Source organism: Gastrolobium bilobum, unplaced genomic scaffold (assembly GCF_033153095.1).
Source record: "Gastrolobium bilobum isolate Gb01-03AN ecotype WA unplaced genomic scaffold, APGP_CSIRO_Gbil_v1 utg50887, whole genome shotgun sequence".
Lineage (NCBI taxonomy): Eukaryota > Viridiplantae > Streptophyta > Magnoliopsida > Fabales > Fabaceae > Gastrolobium > Gastrolobium bilobum.
This window is the reverse complement of record NW_026897800.1, coordinates 1-13,784: the sequence shown is the minus strand read 5'-3', so window position 1 is coordinate 13,784 and position 13,784 is coordinate 1. Positions and strand designations below refer to the sequence as shown.

At 32.8% G+C, this 13,784-nt stretch overlaps 1 protein-coding gene across 1 annotated transcript; it reads left to right on the top strand.

Annotated features, from left to right (window-relative positions):
• The first annotated feature begins 661 nt into the window (after positions 1–661).
• LOC133310440 (peroxidase RIP1-like) lies at positions 662–2,319 on the top strand. The gene is made up of 3 exons (XM_061511377.1): positions 662–880; positions 1,463–1,657; positions 1,753–2,319. Exons 1-3 carry the CDS (start codon positions 662–664, stop codon positions 2,317–2,319), a joined length of 981 nt encoding a protein of 326 aa, XP_061367361.1.
• The last annotated feature ends 11,465 nt before the right edge of the window (positions 2,320–13,784 follow it).

Genomic DNA, 13,784 nt, shown 5'->3' with positions numbered 1-13,784 from the left:
ATTTATAACAAAGGATAAGATTTACTTTGATTATTTTTAAATATAGTTTTAGTTTTCAACTCCAGATTGCTAACGATGGCTAATATGCACCTACTACAACATTGGAATATATAAAGGTCAATTCATAAGTAGTTATCTAGACAACAACGCTATGAACATGCATATATAAAAGAATAGAGGGTTTTAAATTTGAATTAGCTATAGCTCTTATCTATCGAAAAGGCCTGCAACAAACATTTCAATTTTTTTTTTCTCACAAAAAAGAATAATACATTCCTACTTTCATCAACCAGTTACTCGAGGTGGACCAACCTATTATAGATTTCATCACTCAAAATTTTTTAACATTCTTTTCGCTATTAGCTAGTGGCATGATCAAAACAACGTGCGTATCTTGATTATAAATCCAAACACTACAATAACAATTAATCTCGACTATATGTAAGCGTTGGGGCAATGTTTGTGCAGTTCTTATGGGATTTTGGTCAATGGTACATATTATGACCTTAAGTATTATTTATGTTGATAAATTCAAACAAGTAAATTAACAAGGAGCTAGTTGGCTAGTTGCTATACTTGCTTTCTATATAAATCCTCCCTCTAGCTAGACGTTACTCACATAGCAAAATCTTAGCTCAAAACCTCATACAAGCATAACACAATGGATTCTCATCATCTCCAATCTTTCTTTGTGCTTGTTATGGTCACTTTGTCAACATTTCTGATCCCTACCCTTGCAACCCTGACTCCTGATTATTATGACACAGTTTGCCCTCAGGCATTGCCAATCATAAAGGCAGTTGTTAAGCAGGCAATTATTCGTGAAAGACGCATAGGAGCATCCTTACTGCGCTTGCATTTCCATGACTGCTTTGTTAATGTGAGTAACACTTAACCATGACTATCATTGTTGTCTAGTTTCCCATATTTACTTCCTCAAAAACTAATTATTCTTTGGTTCATTCAAATTAAACCAAACGGTGTGTAATTATCATTACTAATATCAAAATACTTAGGATTTATTCTTAGCCATTTTTCTTGTCTATATCGTGCTCTCTCTTATTGTGTTATATGGTTATCCCTAATGTAAGGGAAAAATATTTCTCCTCCAAAATAAGATAATATTATTCTGGGATTTAGGGGAAAAAATGCAATGACATTTTGAAAATTTTACTTCTTTGCTATAGTATGAATTTTCCTAAAATGAGCGGCATTTTTTTCTAAACCCCAAAACGACACTATTTTGATTTTACTAGAATAATATTAAATTTGTGTATATTGTTAGGCTCTATTAATTTTCTATTGCTGAAGAGAAGTCACATGCTTCTCAAGATACGGGATACTTCCAGTATCCTGAGAAGCATGTGACTGCTGTAAATAACTTCTCTTTCATGCAATTGAAGAGATATATATCCCATATTGTTATAACTTGAATCTGAATGTCCATGTCAACAAACTACAGGGCTGTGATGGATCAGTTCTGCTAGATGACACCCCTTTCTTCATTGGAGAGAAGACTGCACTTCCAAATAACAATTCAATTAGAGGTTTTGACGTGGTTGATGAAATTAAAGCAGTTGTTGACAGAGTTTGCAAACGTCCTGTGGTATCATGTGCTGATATCTTAGCTATAGCAGCGCGTGATTCTGTTGCCATAGTGAGTGTTATCCATGTCTTTCGTTCTCTGATCAGTTCTAGTTTTGTATGCCATGCATACACTGAAAACTAACAAAATTTTGCATCTGTTAACAGTTGGGAGGTACACAATATTGGTACAAGGTGTTATTAGGAAGAAGAGATGCAAGAAATGCAAGCAGGGATGCTGCAAATCTCAATCTTCCTGCCCCTTTTCTCAACATCTCACAGCTTATTTCTAATTTTCAGTCTCATGGGCTAGACCTTAAAGACCTAGTGGTCCTATCTGGTGGCCACACTATTGGATTTGCCAGGTGCAGTTCCTTTCAGGACAGGATCTTCAATGACACAAACATAGACCAAAAATTTGCAGCCACTTTGCGTAAGACATGTCCTCTAGGTGGTGACAACAACAATTTAGCACCACTGGATGCGAGTACTCCTGCTAGAGTTGACACCTCATACTATACAAATTTGTTATATGGAAAGGGTCTGCTTCATTCTGATCAGGAGCTCTATAAGGGTGATGGTTGTGGTGAAAGTGACAGATTGGTTCAGCTATACAGCAACGACCCTTATGCTTTTGCCAGAGACTTTGGAGATTCCATGATCAAGATGGGTAACATGAAGCCTCTTACTGGGACAATGGGAGAGGTAAGGTGTAATTGCAGAAGAGTCAACTAGAACTGCAGATTGCAAGTCTCTGGATCACAGTAGAAGAAAGAATGATGAAGATTGAGAAACTGTTTAATACAAGTCATGGCAATTTTTATAATCTCTGTAAGTTATCTAAAAATGTCGATTGTTGACAATAAGGATTCTGGTTTCAAATAATGAACCATGAAATGTCAAGGTGTGTGTCAAACGTGAGATTTAATTATTATAATTTTTTTTTTGTTTCGTTTAAGTGTCAGACTAATTGGCTTGTGCATTGTAAATGTTTATATTGAAATTTATATGTTTTGGTTGCACCCACAATGAAAAGCGTTACTTGGCTGGTTTCAAGTTTGAACTTTACATGTAATATATATACCTCCATACTCAATCATATATATATGGGTTCAAGTTTTCTTATATTGTAGGATAATAGGAGAGAAAAAAGTAGAGATAAATTAAACGTGAGTCCCATATTTTATATTAAAAAAGAAAAGAAAAAATAATAATTGACACGGAAAACGAATTTGTGTAGGAAAAGATTTTACTCTCCAGTAGAGGAGAGCATTATTTTCTTATATATATATATATATATGAGAAAAATATTTTTCAAGGTTGACCTTTACATGTAATATATATACCTCCATCAGTGGCGGACCCAAGAAATTTTCTTTATGTCTGCATACTCAGGGCAGGGGTTCGGGGGTGCCGCCCCCGATTTTTTTTAAAGATCATAATCATGATCCAATATTTACTTCAACTTCAAAAGTAAAACTTTGGTGAATCAACCAAAGTTTTAAGGAAATAATCGATAATGATAATTAAAAAATAAATAAAAACCACAAATTTTTTTTTGTAAAATATAGTATAATTGTAAGGTTAATCGATCAAAAACCCACCTTTGTCGATATCTATTTGATTTAAAGTTGACCAATTTTGTTTAATAAAAAAACGTGAAAAATTCTATGTGATTCTCCTCCACTCTTTACCTTTTTTCTTTTAATCTTCATATTTTTTTTTTTACTTGACTAGAATCACACACCTTATTTAAAAAAAATCCTCAACTTTATGTCTACAAGTGCAGACCATGGCAACCACCTAGGTCCGCCATTGACCTCAATACTCAATCATGTAAATGTTTATATTGAAATATATATTTTTGCGTAGATTGAGATATATTTATCTCCATCTACGCAAAAACTACGTATTTTGTTTGTTTATTTCCTTATATTAATTGATTTTTCTTTGAAAGGTTATGATTCCTTTTTTTTCTCTCTTCCTTTATCACCATTGATCCATCTTTGTACGGTTATGATTTAGTAGCCGGAGATAAGTTTTTTTTTTGGTATGCGCCGGAGATAAGATTATCTCAAGTAGCTTGAGAAACGATAAGTCATATATATATATATATATATATATATATATATATATATATATATATATATATTATCAAGTAGCTTAAGATATATTTATCTCCGTCTACCCAAAAACTACGTCGCTTTTGTTTATTTATTTTCTTATATTAATTGATTCACCTTTGAATGGTTATGATTTTTTTTTCCTCTCTTTTTTTATCACCATTGATCTTTAGTAGTCGGAGATAAAGTTATCTCAAGAAACTTGAGAAACGATATATATATATATATATATATATATATATATATATATATATATATATATATATATATATATATAGGACATGATCATCTTACACCGGAGTAAGAATAATAAGTCTTACACCAAATCTTAACCGTTGACTTTTTACATCTAACGGTTAAGATTTATTAGATCTCATTAATTAATTAATTTTTAATTCCTAGTAAATTTCAACCGTTAGCTGCACAGAAATCAAAGGTTACGATTTGGTGTAAGATTTATTATTCTTACACCGGTGTAAGTTGATCCTATCCCTATATATATATATATATATATATATACATATCGGCTTTAATGTTTCTAAAGTGAAAGTAGATAAGTTATCTACATTCGCTGCTAAAATATAATGAAAAAGACTATTATAACCCTTGAATAAATTATAATTACAAAATTATCTTGATTTCTGCCCCAAAACGACGTCGTTTTGGGCTCAATGTATATAAGTTATCTACATTGACTGTAAAAAAAGAAAATATATATATATATATATATACATATATATATATAACTTGTCTGCTGACATGGAGAGATAAAAAAAAGTAATTTTAACATTATAACTATGTACTAAGTGTGTGACTCGAGATAAACTTATTTTTAGTGGCCGGAGAAATTTTTTTTCATATATATATATATATATATATATATAGAGAGAGAGAGAGAGAGAGAATAATGTTTTTCATATTGTAGGAGATAATTTTATCTCCTACACACATAAAAGCGTGTGGGGCCCATGTGTGGCTATGTAAAGAGAAAAGAGAGAAAAAGAAAACATGTGTAGGAGATAAAATTATCTCTTAAAATATGAGAAACACTAATCTCGTGTGTGTGTGTGTGTATATATATATATTTATTTATTTATATAGCAAAATAATTTGTAATGTGACTGCATCTAAGGATTGGTACAGCCACACACTTTGTTGGATATATTAATAATATAATCCAACAGTATGTTCACATACTAGCTCAATAGGTGAAAGCATGATTATTTAGGTCCATATGAGATTGTATTATCTTTAGGGTTTCATAAGCTAGATATAACACTCTTGAGTATTCCAAACTTGATGTCTCTTGGTATAATACTTCAAGCACCTCTAAACCTTTCTCTCTCAAACTCATTACCTCCAACACACTATACATTATGTCTTACCAGTAAGACATGTAAGACATATATATATATATATATATATATATATATATATATATATATATATATATATATATATATATGAACCACTAGCAGTACTAAGCCGTTTAGAAGTCTTTTCAAAATATTTAGTAGGAATTAGACCTTCTTGAATGCAGTTTGAATCTGCCCCTGTGTCAAACAGAGCTTCAATTTCAAGGTCAAAATTACCTACATTGAGTTTGATTGGGATATAGAATTTTTGAATTGTTAATTGATTAATTAATCCTAAAAATTCTTCGTCTTTAAGATTTTTATCTTCATCTGGTTTAGACAGAGTATTTTCCATACTCATTCCCGTTGATTCTTCATTTTGTAATTGAAGAAGGATGTTTTGATGAGTTTGTTGTTGTTCTTTGATTTGTTTAACTTCAGTTCTGAGAATATTGATCTCATACTGAAGATCTTGGACAGTTATAGGTTTGACAGTAATACTCTTCCCTCAATAGAAGGATCAAGGTTTAGGTTATTTAGTTTTTTCTTAAGCCTACAATATTTACTAATATGTCCAGGTTTACCACAGTTGTAGCAAATAGTTGGCTTAATTGGTTTGGATGTATTTTGTGATTTATTTGTTTCAGTATTTGGCTTAGGCCGGAAGTGTGAGGAGGGAAAAGAAGTAAACTAGAGCAGAAATGGAAAGCAGGAAAGTAGACGGACTACTATATGAAATAAATGACTGAAATTAAAATGCAGAAATTAAAACATAAAATAAATTTAAAGTGAACGCTGGGGTAATTCCACTAGCGTGAGGGGATGAGAAGAGAAGAATTGATTTTACATCAGCAGATATAGAAACATATTTTATTCAAACATAAGGAAACATAACGATTACAGTTACAGATTGAAAGAGAAAACAGAGAAGAAGAGAAAACTCAGAAGTACCTCGCAGTCTCTCTCTAGACTATCTCTCTAAACTCAGCAAATAAAAAGGATGCCTTCAACAATCTGAAGAAATCCTATATATAGACTAAAAAACACTATTTCTACAGTACAGGTCATGAAACCGGAACTGTTTCAACAGTGCAAGTTTGAGTGCACAGTAACTACCGACACTTTTGAGATTTTTGACTACAGTATCTGTCGACACTTCTGATTGCGTCACTGATTGCGTCATTTCTGCTGACGTCATGCTTATGTCATTCTGACATCAGCTACTTCAACAATCTTCTGCCAAGTCTAAGGCAAAACAGTCATCTTCATTTTGGTAGAAGTCATCTGCTGAAGAGGAGATGGATGGAGAAGGTGAACCAGTTTTCTGTTTAGAATTTCCAGTTTCTTCTTCTTTAAGGAGTTGGAGGATGCTCTGCAAATTTTTTGCAAAGCTTTCTTTGCTGGTTGAAGCAGATAGTGTTGCTGTAATTTTGGCCTTCTGATTCAAGAAAGTACAATTTTCTGGATCAGCTAGTTTAATATATTTTGGATGTTGTTTAAACCAAAGCTTGACATTTTCTGGGCAAGCTCTAGATGCATCAAATTCCGTCCACCATTTAACAAATGCTTGTCGTTTAAGTATTGGGAGTTTGGTGCCAGATTTATCTTCATAATGATACTGCCATGAAAATATCCATGCCAGAGAAAATCTAGAGAAGAAGTGCAGATCTATTGGGAACGGATCTGTCAGTTTGTCAAATTTTTTTGAAAATATTGTTAATCCTTCAAACACCATAGGTGGAAGGATATCAAGGATTGGTCCAAAATAATCCCACCATTTGATAAACCATTGAGGGAATTTATATTGAACATTTTGTTTAAAATAAATTAACCAAGAGTGTTTATTTTCTTTATTTTGCATAAAGAATACATTAGTCCAGGCTAATTCATAATCCCAGTAATTATAACCGATTGGATCGTAAGGTTGGGAAAATTTAGTAACTTTGTTTGGGTTTCCATATTCTGATGGAGTAATTACTTTCAGAATCTGGATAGTTGAGTGAGTTATAAACTCGGGGTCTTTTGGACTTCTATAATGTTTGATTGAAATAGAGTTTGAATCAAGTAAAACAAACTCATAGAAATTTTGGGATTTATTTGAAGAAAGGGGTTTGAAATGAAATTGATTGCCTTTGAAGTCTTTGGGAAAGATCTTCGCAGGTACTTTGGTTGGCTTATTATCCCAGTAGGCTGGTTCCATCTGAATAACTTCTAGGAAATTGTTTTTTGGGATATATGGTGTTTGAGCTTTTGATTTTTGGGTAAAGATTGATTTGGGTTGAATTTCTAGGGCCCTATTTGGACGGTTAGAAATCTACTTATTTTTTAAGTTATCAATCAAAACAGAAAGACTTTCTTCCTGTTCATCTTCAGAGGCTATTTCAGCCCAGGTTTTCTTTGGTAGATGAGTCAAACCTTGGTCTTGGAAGGCTTGAGGGGTTTGGATTGGCATAGCATAATCTGCTTTGGTTTGTTTAGAAGAGGAAGTATCCTCAACTCTTTGGGTGGATGACCCAGTTTGGGGTTGGGTTGATGACCCAGATTGTTCTTGGGTTGGAGACCCAGACTTTTCTGATTTTTTAGCTAACCCAGCAAGGATTAGCTTTCCTTTCCTCTCTTTAGAAGAGGTTGATTTTACCGATTTCGGCATTTCAGGACACTGTTTACCTTCCCTGCAGAAATTCACGAGTGAGATAATCAGGGAGAGAGTTTGAGGTGCCTTTGAGATATTCAATTTCAAAATCAAAAACACTTAAGATTGCTTGCCATCTAGCAAAAATTTGTTTAGATGCTAAATTCTTTACATCTTTTTGTAAAATGTCCTTTGCAGATTTGTAATCAACACGGATTAAAAACTTTTGATTTAGTAAATCAGATTGAAATTTTGAAATGCATAAAACAATTGCTAAAACTTCTTTTTTGACAGTGGAATATTTTTGTTGTGCTGTATTCCAATGCTTTGAAGTGTATGCAATGATATGTTCTTTGTCTGAGACTCTCTGTTTAAGAATGCCACCATAACCTATGTCTGAGGCATCTGTTTCAACAATTTTGAAAGCCTGAGGATTGGGAAGATAAAGACAAGGAAGTTCCTTTACCTTAGCTTTGACCTGTTTGACTACGTCAGTATGAACATCAGTCCAGGGAGGAGGGTCTTTCTTAAGACGATTATGGAGAGGCTTGATTAGATTATTAAGCTGAGGAAAGAAGTCAGCTACATAATTTAAACAACCAAGAAATCTTTGTAATTGAGTTTTATCAATAATTTGATTGGGAAATTTGACAGCAAATTCAATAGCTCTACAAATTGGAGTAATAGTCCCTTGATAAATAGTATGACCGAGGAACCTGATTTTTGTTTGAAAAAGATTGATCTTTGATTTAGAAAGAGCTAAACCACTTTTCTTAATTACATCTACAAAAATATGAAGATGTTTAAAGTGTTGATCAATAGATTGAGAAAAGACAAGAACATCATCAATGTAGACGATAGTGAAAGTTGAGTATGGATTGAAGATATCATTCATGATTCTCTGAAATTCAGAGGGAGCATTCTTCAGTCCAAAAGGCATTACCTTCCATTCGTATTGACCAAACGGAACAGTAAAAGCTGTCTTGTAACATTCATTGTCATTGAGCTGGATTTGCCAAAACCCAGATTTCATGTCAAATTTAGAAAAGATTTTTGCTGAATACAAACGATTGAGAAGATCTTTTTTATTTGGAATCGGATACCGAATCCATTGAAGAGCTTGATTAAGAGGTTTGTAATTGGTAACTAAACGTGGAGTTCCACGCTAAATCTCAGATTGCTTATTGACATAGAAGGCAAAACAAGACCAAGGACTCTTGCTCTTCCTGATGAGACCTTTAGCAAGGAGATCAGCAATTTCTTTTTTACAAAAGGCAAGAAGTTCACCACTCATTTGAATTGGACGAGCTTTGGTTGGGATTTGCCTTTCATTAAAATCCTTTTCATAGGGAAGATCTACGATATGTTTTTTCCTTTGCCAAAAAGCATTCGGAAGATCAGAACAGATTGTATTTTGGATTTGTTCAAGCAAAACTTTGATCTTTTGTTGAACTTCAGGCTGCTTTAACTGATTTTCAATATTCTTAAAAGAAATTTCTTCTTTAAGGAAATTGATTTGTTTTTGTTTGTAATGGATAAAATTCAAATCTCTTATGATGGGTTTCTTAAGAAATTTAAAAACAATTGGTTTGTCCAAATGATAAGTAATTATACCTTCATCTGTGATAGTTAGAGGGAAAAGAGATTTGATGAACGGAGTTCCAAGAATAACTCCATTTTTGAGGTTTTTAACAAGGAGAAACGGTGTTTCAACTTTTAAATTATCATTTTCAATGATTGCTTTCGGAAGTTTATAATTAACCTGAAGTTTTGAACCACTAGCAGTACTAAGCCGTTCAGAAGTCTTTTCAAAATATTTAGTAGGAATTAGACCTTCTTGAATGCAGTTTGAATCTGCCCCTGTGTCAAACAGAGCTTCAATTTCAAGGTCAAAATTACCTACATTGAGTTTGATTGGGATATAGAATTCTTGAATTGTTAATTGGTTAATTAATCCTAAAAATTCTTCGTCTTTAAGATTTTTATCTTCATCTGGTTTAGACAGAGTATTTTCCATACTCATTCCCGTTGATTCTTCATTTTGTAATTGAAGAAGGATGTTCTGATGAGTTTGTTGTTGTTCTTTGATTTGTTTAACTTCAGTTTTGAGAATATTGATCTCATACTGAAGATCTTGGACAGTTATAGGTTTGACAGTAATACTCTTTTCTAGTTTTTTAAGGGTATCTTTAAGATTGAACTTATTAGGAACCAACAACTCTTTAGATTTAGAAGAACTGGTTTCCAAGGATGATTTTAATTTTGCTAAGTAAGCTTTCTTTTCATGGGGATAACTGATTGAATCTATGACCTCGAACAAAAGATCTTGCTCTTTAGTCAAGACATTAATTTCTTGCGAGGATTGTGAGTCCTCACTAGAGGATAGATCATCTTCATGAATTTGGTTTAAATCTTCTGAGGATTCTTTTCCAGATTCTTCATCCGAGGATTGGATTAGAAGATTATTGATTTGTTCTTCAATAGAAGGATCAAGGTTTAGGTTATTTAGTTTTTTCTTAAGCCTACAATATTTACTAATATGTCCAGGTTTACCACAGCTGTAGCAAATAGTTGGCTTAATTGGTTTGGATGTATTTTGTGATTTATTTGTTTCATTATTTGGCTTAGGATTTTCATTTTTAAACCTTTTATTGTAATTGGGTTTCTTACGAAAATTCCTAAAAGTTTTAACCTGTTTTTTATGTTTTTTAGGTTTTGTAGTACAAGGCTGACCAAATTGTTCACAAAATGATCCTAGATCTTTACGATTTTGAGTTTTTTCTTTTGCAAGTTGACGTTGGATTTTATCATCTTGATAGATTTTTAAAGCTACCTTTTGGATATAAGCAACTAATTGTCCATAACTTAATTGCTCATAAGGGATATCTCCAGTTAGAGATTGATGACGGATTTTATCCCTAACTTTGTCTCCTAAAGATTTTGGAAGACCAGCTAAGAATTTTTCTTTCCAGAAAGGTTGTTGACTATCATCACGAGTGTAAACCCTAGTTAGGAAGGTATCTTTATACCAGCGAAAGTCACCTAAGGTTCTACATTTAAGATTGGATAGGAGTTCAGCAGAACGATCTTTCCATAAGGATGGATCACCAATGAAATGTTGGATAATGGTGAAGATTAATTGATTAACAGCATCTGGAATAGTTTTTCCATCAGAGACTATAGGAATGCCATCAGGATCAACTTTAATGGCATTAAGAATAGAATTTTTTTCATCTTCAGAAAGATAATTATCCCACCAACCTTTGAGTTGACCAGAGAAGCCAGAGACAATAATATTGACTATAATTGCTTCAGAACAATTATGAGAAGTTTGATAGGCAGTTGCAACCATAGTCATATGGTGCATTATATTGAGTATGTTATACTCTGATTGACCATCTATATTCCATTCATAGACGTTGTTACCATTAAAACTTTTGAAACTTGTATTCTTTTCTTCAAGTAGAAGATCAGGAGCAGTTGCTTTTTGGTAATAAAGTTTGGAAGGGTTTCTCCAATTATTAATACCAGTTATAGGATTAATTTTAATTTCAGATTTGTTATCTGACTCAGGAGATTCATCATAATGATTCAGAGTATTGATAGTTTTTGACCGAGTGTTATGTTTATGAGACTGTTGAGTCTCTTGATCAGAATGTTGTAGGGTATCAGGAATGGTTAATGTACTTAACTTCTCATCAATTTTTTTAAGAAATTCATCCTGAGACTGAGATTGAGCAGGTTTTAACTTTGAAAACTCTTTTCTAAGTTGATCATTCATTTTGAAAGGTTTGAACAAAGGTTTTTCTAAGTTTTTAGAAGAAGATGCAGAGGATGAAGGTTCAATAGTTTTGATGAGTTTTTCACCCAAAACTTGAAGATATTTGTTGGTGTAATTAGATTGCTCAATAAGATTTTTAAAATCCATTGGAGAGACTTGTTCATTTTCATCTTTTAATTTAAAAGGTGAAGCAAGAACAGACCTACTTTTGTTATCACAAACTTTTGGGAGATAGAAAGAAGTTGTGGGAGGAAATTCAGACTTGATAATCTCTCCTTCTTTCAGGTGCCAATCAGTGATGACATTAGCAGATTGAGGAATCTTGAATGGATAATCAATGTCCTGTTGGACAGAATAAGCTTGAAACCAATCAAAGAAAGGAATATTTATCTCTACCTTGTCAAGAAAGTTATAAAATTCTTCTTGAATTAGTTGTCTTTTAATTCCCTTATAATTTTGGAAGAACCATTCTTTTTGAGGAGACCGTTCCTCGGAATTAAAGTCTTTCCTAAGGGTTTCTTTATCTATAATGAACTTATATAACATCATAACAATTATGCATAGAGGAATAGGTTGGAGATTGAATAGATTTTGGGGATTGGATGATACTTTGTTCATTTTCTTCTTCCTTTTGGGTATATGAAGGTTTAGGAATAGAAGAAGAAGTGTCCAAACCTTGGAGATGGAGATTGAACCTACTAGGTTCAGAGATTGTAGAGAAAGATCTCCTTGAAAGAGCAGATTGAAAATCTTCAGAACGAAAATCTTGAGTTTGAACAGACCTGGAAGAACTTGCAGAACTGAAAGAGTTTCTTCTATCGAAGACTATTTCAACAGCACCACTTGGGAACTGCTTGATTTCTCTAAAGTTTGGAGTATCTCTAGGTTGAGCAGGTGTTGCCTTCTCAAGTCTCCATTTATCTGGTAGGACTATGTCAGTCCAACGGATGGTTTTGGGAACAGTGACATTTGCTCTAGACATGTCAGTAAGGAACAAAGTAGTTTCCCCAGTTTTCTTGGGTTTAAGAACCCTAGAGATGGAAGAATTCAATACTTTATATTGAATCCTAAAAAGCAAAGCTGCTGGAATAGATCCGGATTTCATGTCCAGACCACTTGTCTCAATGTTCAAAGTTAAGACATCCAAGATATTTTTATCTTGAAGACTAACCATACGATCAGGATAACAATTGAAAAAGATTGGTCCATTGCTTAGGCTTGTTTCAACAGTTCCAAGTATAGAATCTGTAAATTTGTTATGCCTTGTATCACGAAGACATAGAAGAACAGAAGCATTTAGACCTTCAATTCCAAGAGGTTTAATAGCCACTTGGACACATCCGATATGCAGATAGTTATAACTTTGTTTATGAGTTTGTATAGATGATTTTGAAAGGAGTTGAAATTCTTCAAATTCCTTATTTAAAGGGATATTTCTTTCAACTGTTCTGATGATATAATCAGATTTCCAAAAGAAGTTTCCTTCGGGTTTGTACAGTTCATTAGTTGGAATTCTGGGAATTTCCCAGTTATCCAGATCTTGATTAATATCTTCAAAGGAGATTTCTTCTTTAAAAATATTTTTTGTTTGATTTTTAACTTGATCTTTATGGATGGAAGAAGAAGATGGCTGAGATGATTTGAAAGAGAGCTTAGAAGAGAAAGATTTAAACATGATAGTAAAACAGATGTATTTCCCAGATATCATCACCATCATTTGGATCCATAGTAATACAGAGATAGATGTAAATTAACTTTTATCAACTGAGCATTAGATTAAGACTTTAACGTATATAAACAACAGATTGTCAGAGATCTTCTTGATCCCTTGTTCAACATCGGCAAATTTGACTTACTGCCCTTCATATGGGACTTACTGCAACAGCTGAACAAGTTCTCAAGACTTTCATTTCTCATCCTACAATCATACATGCTTCTAACACATGTTAAAATGTTAACATAAAGCTCAGATAAATAACAGATAATTTAAATCTATCCATATATTCCTACTTCCCCATCAGGCTCTGATACCAGTGGGTTCCGGTAGAAGAGCGAAAAAAAGTCATTGTACATTCATTTTACCATCTCTACATACATATATATATATATATATATATATATATATATATATATATGGGTTTTCGTTTTATTCTTTAACATAACACAACAAACTTTCCTACACTCACAACATTTTGTGGGGTCCACACTTTTTAAAACAAAAAATAAATAAAAATTAAGGCACGCAAAACGAATCTCTATAACATTACACAATCACTTTTCCTACAACATAACTCTTATAAAACCCTATA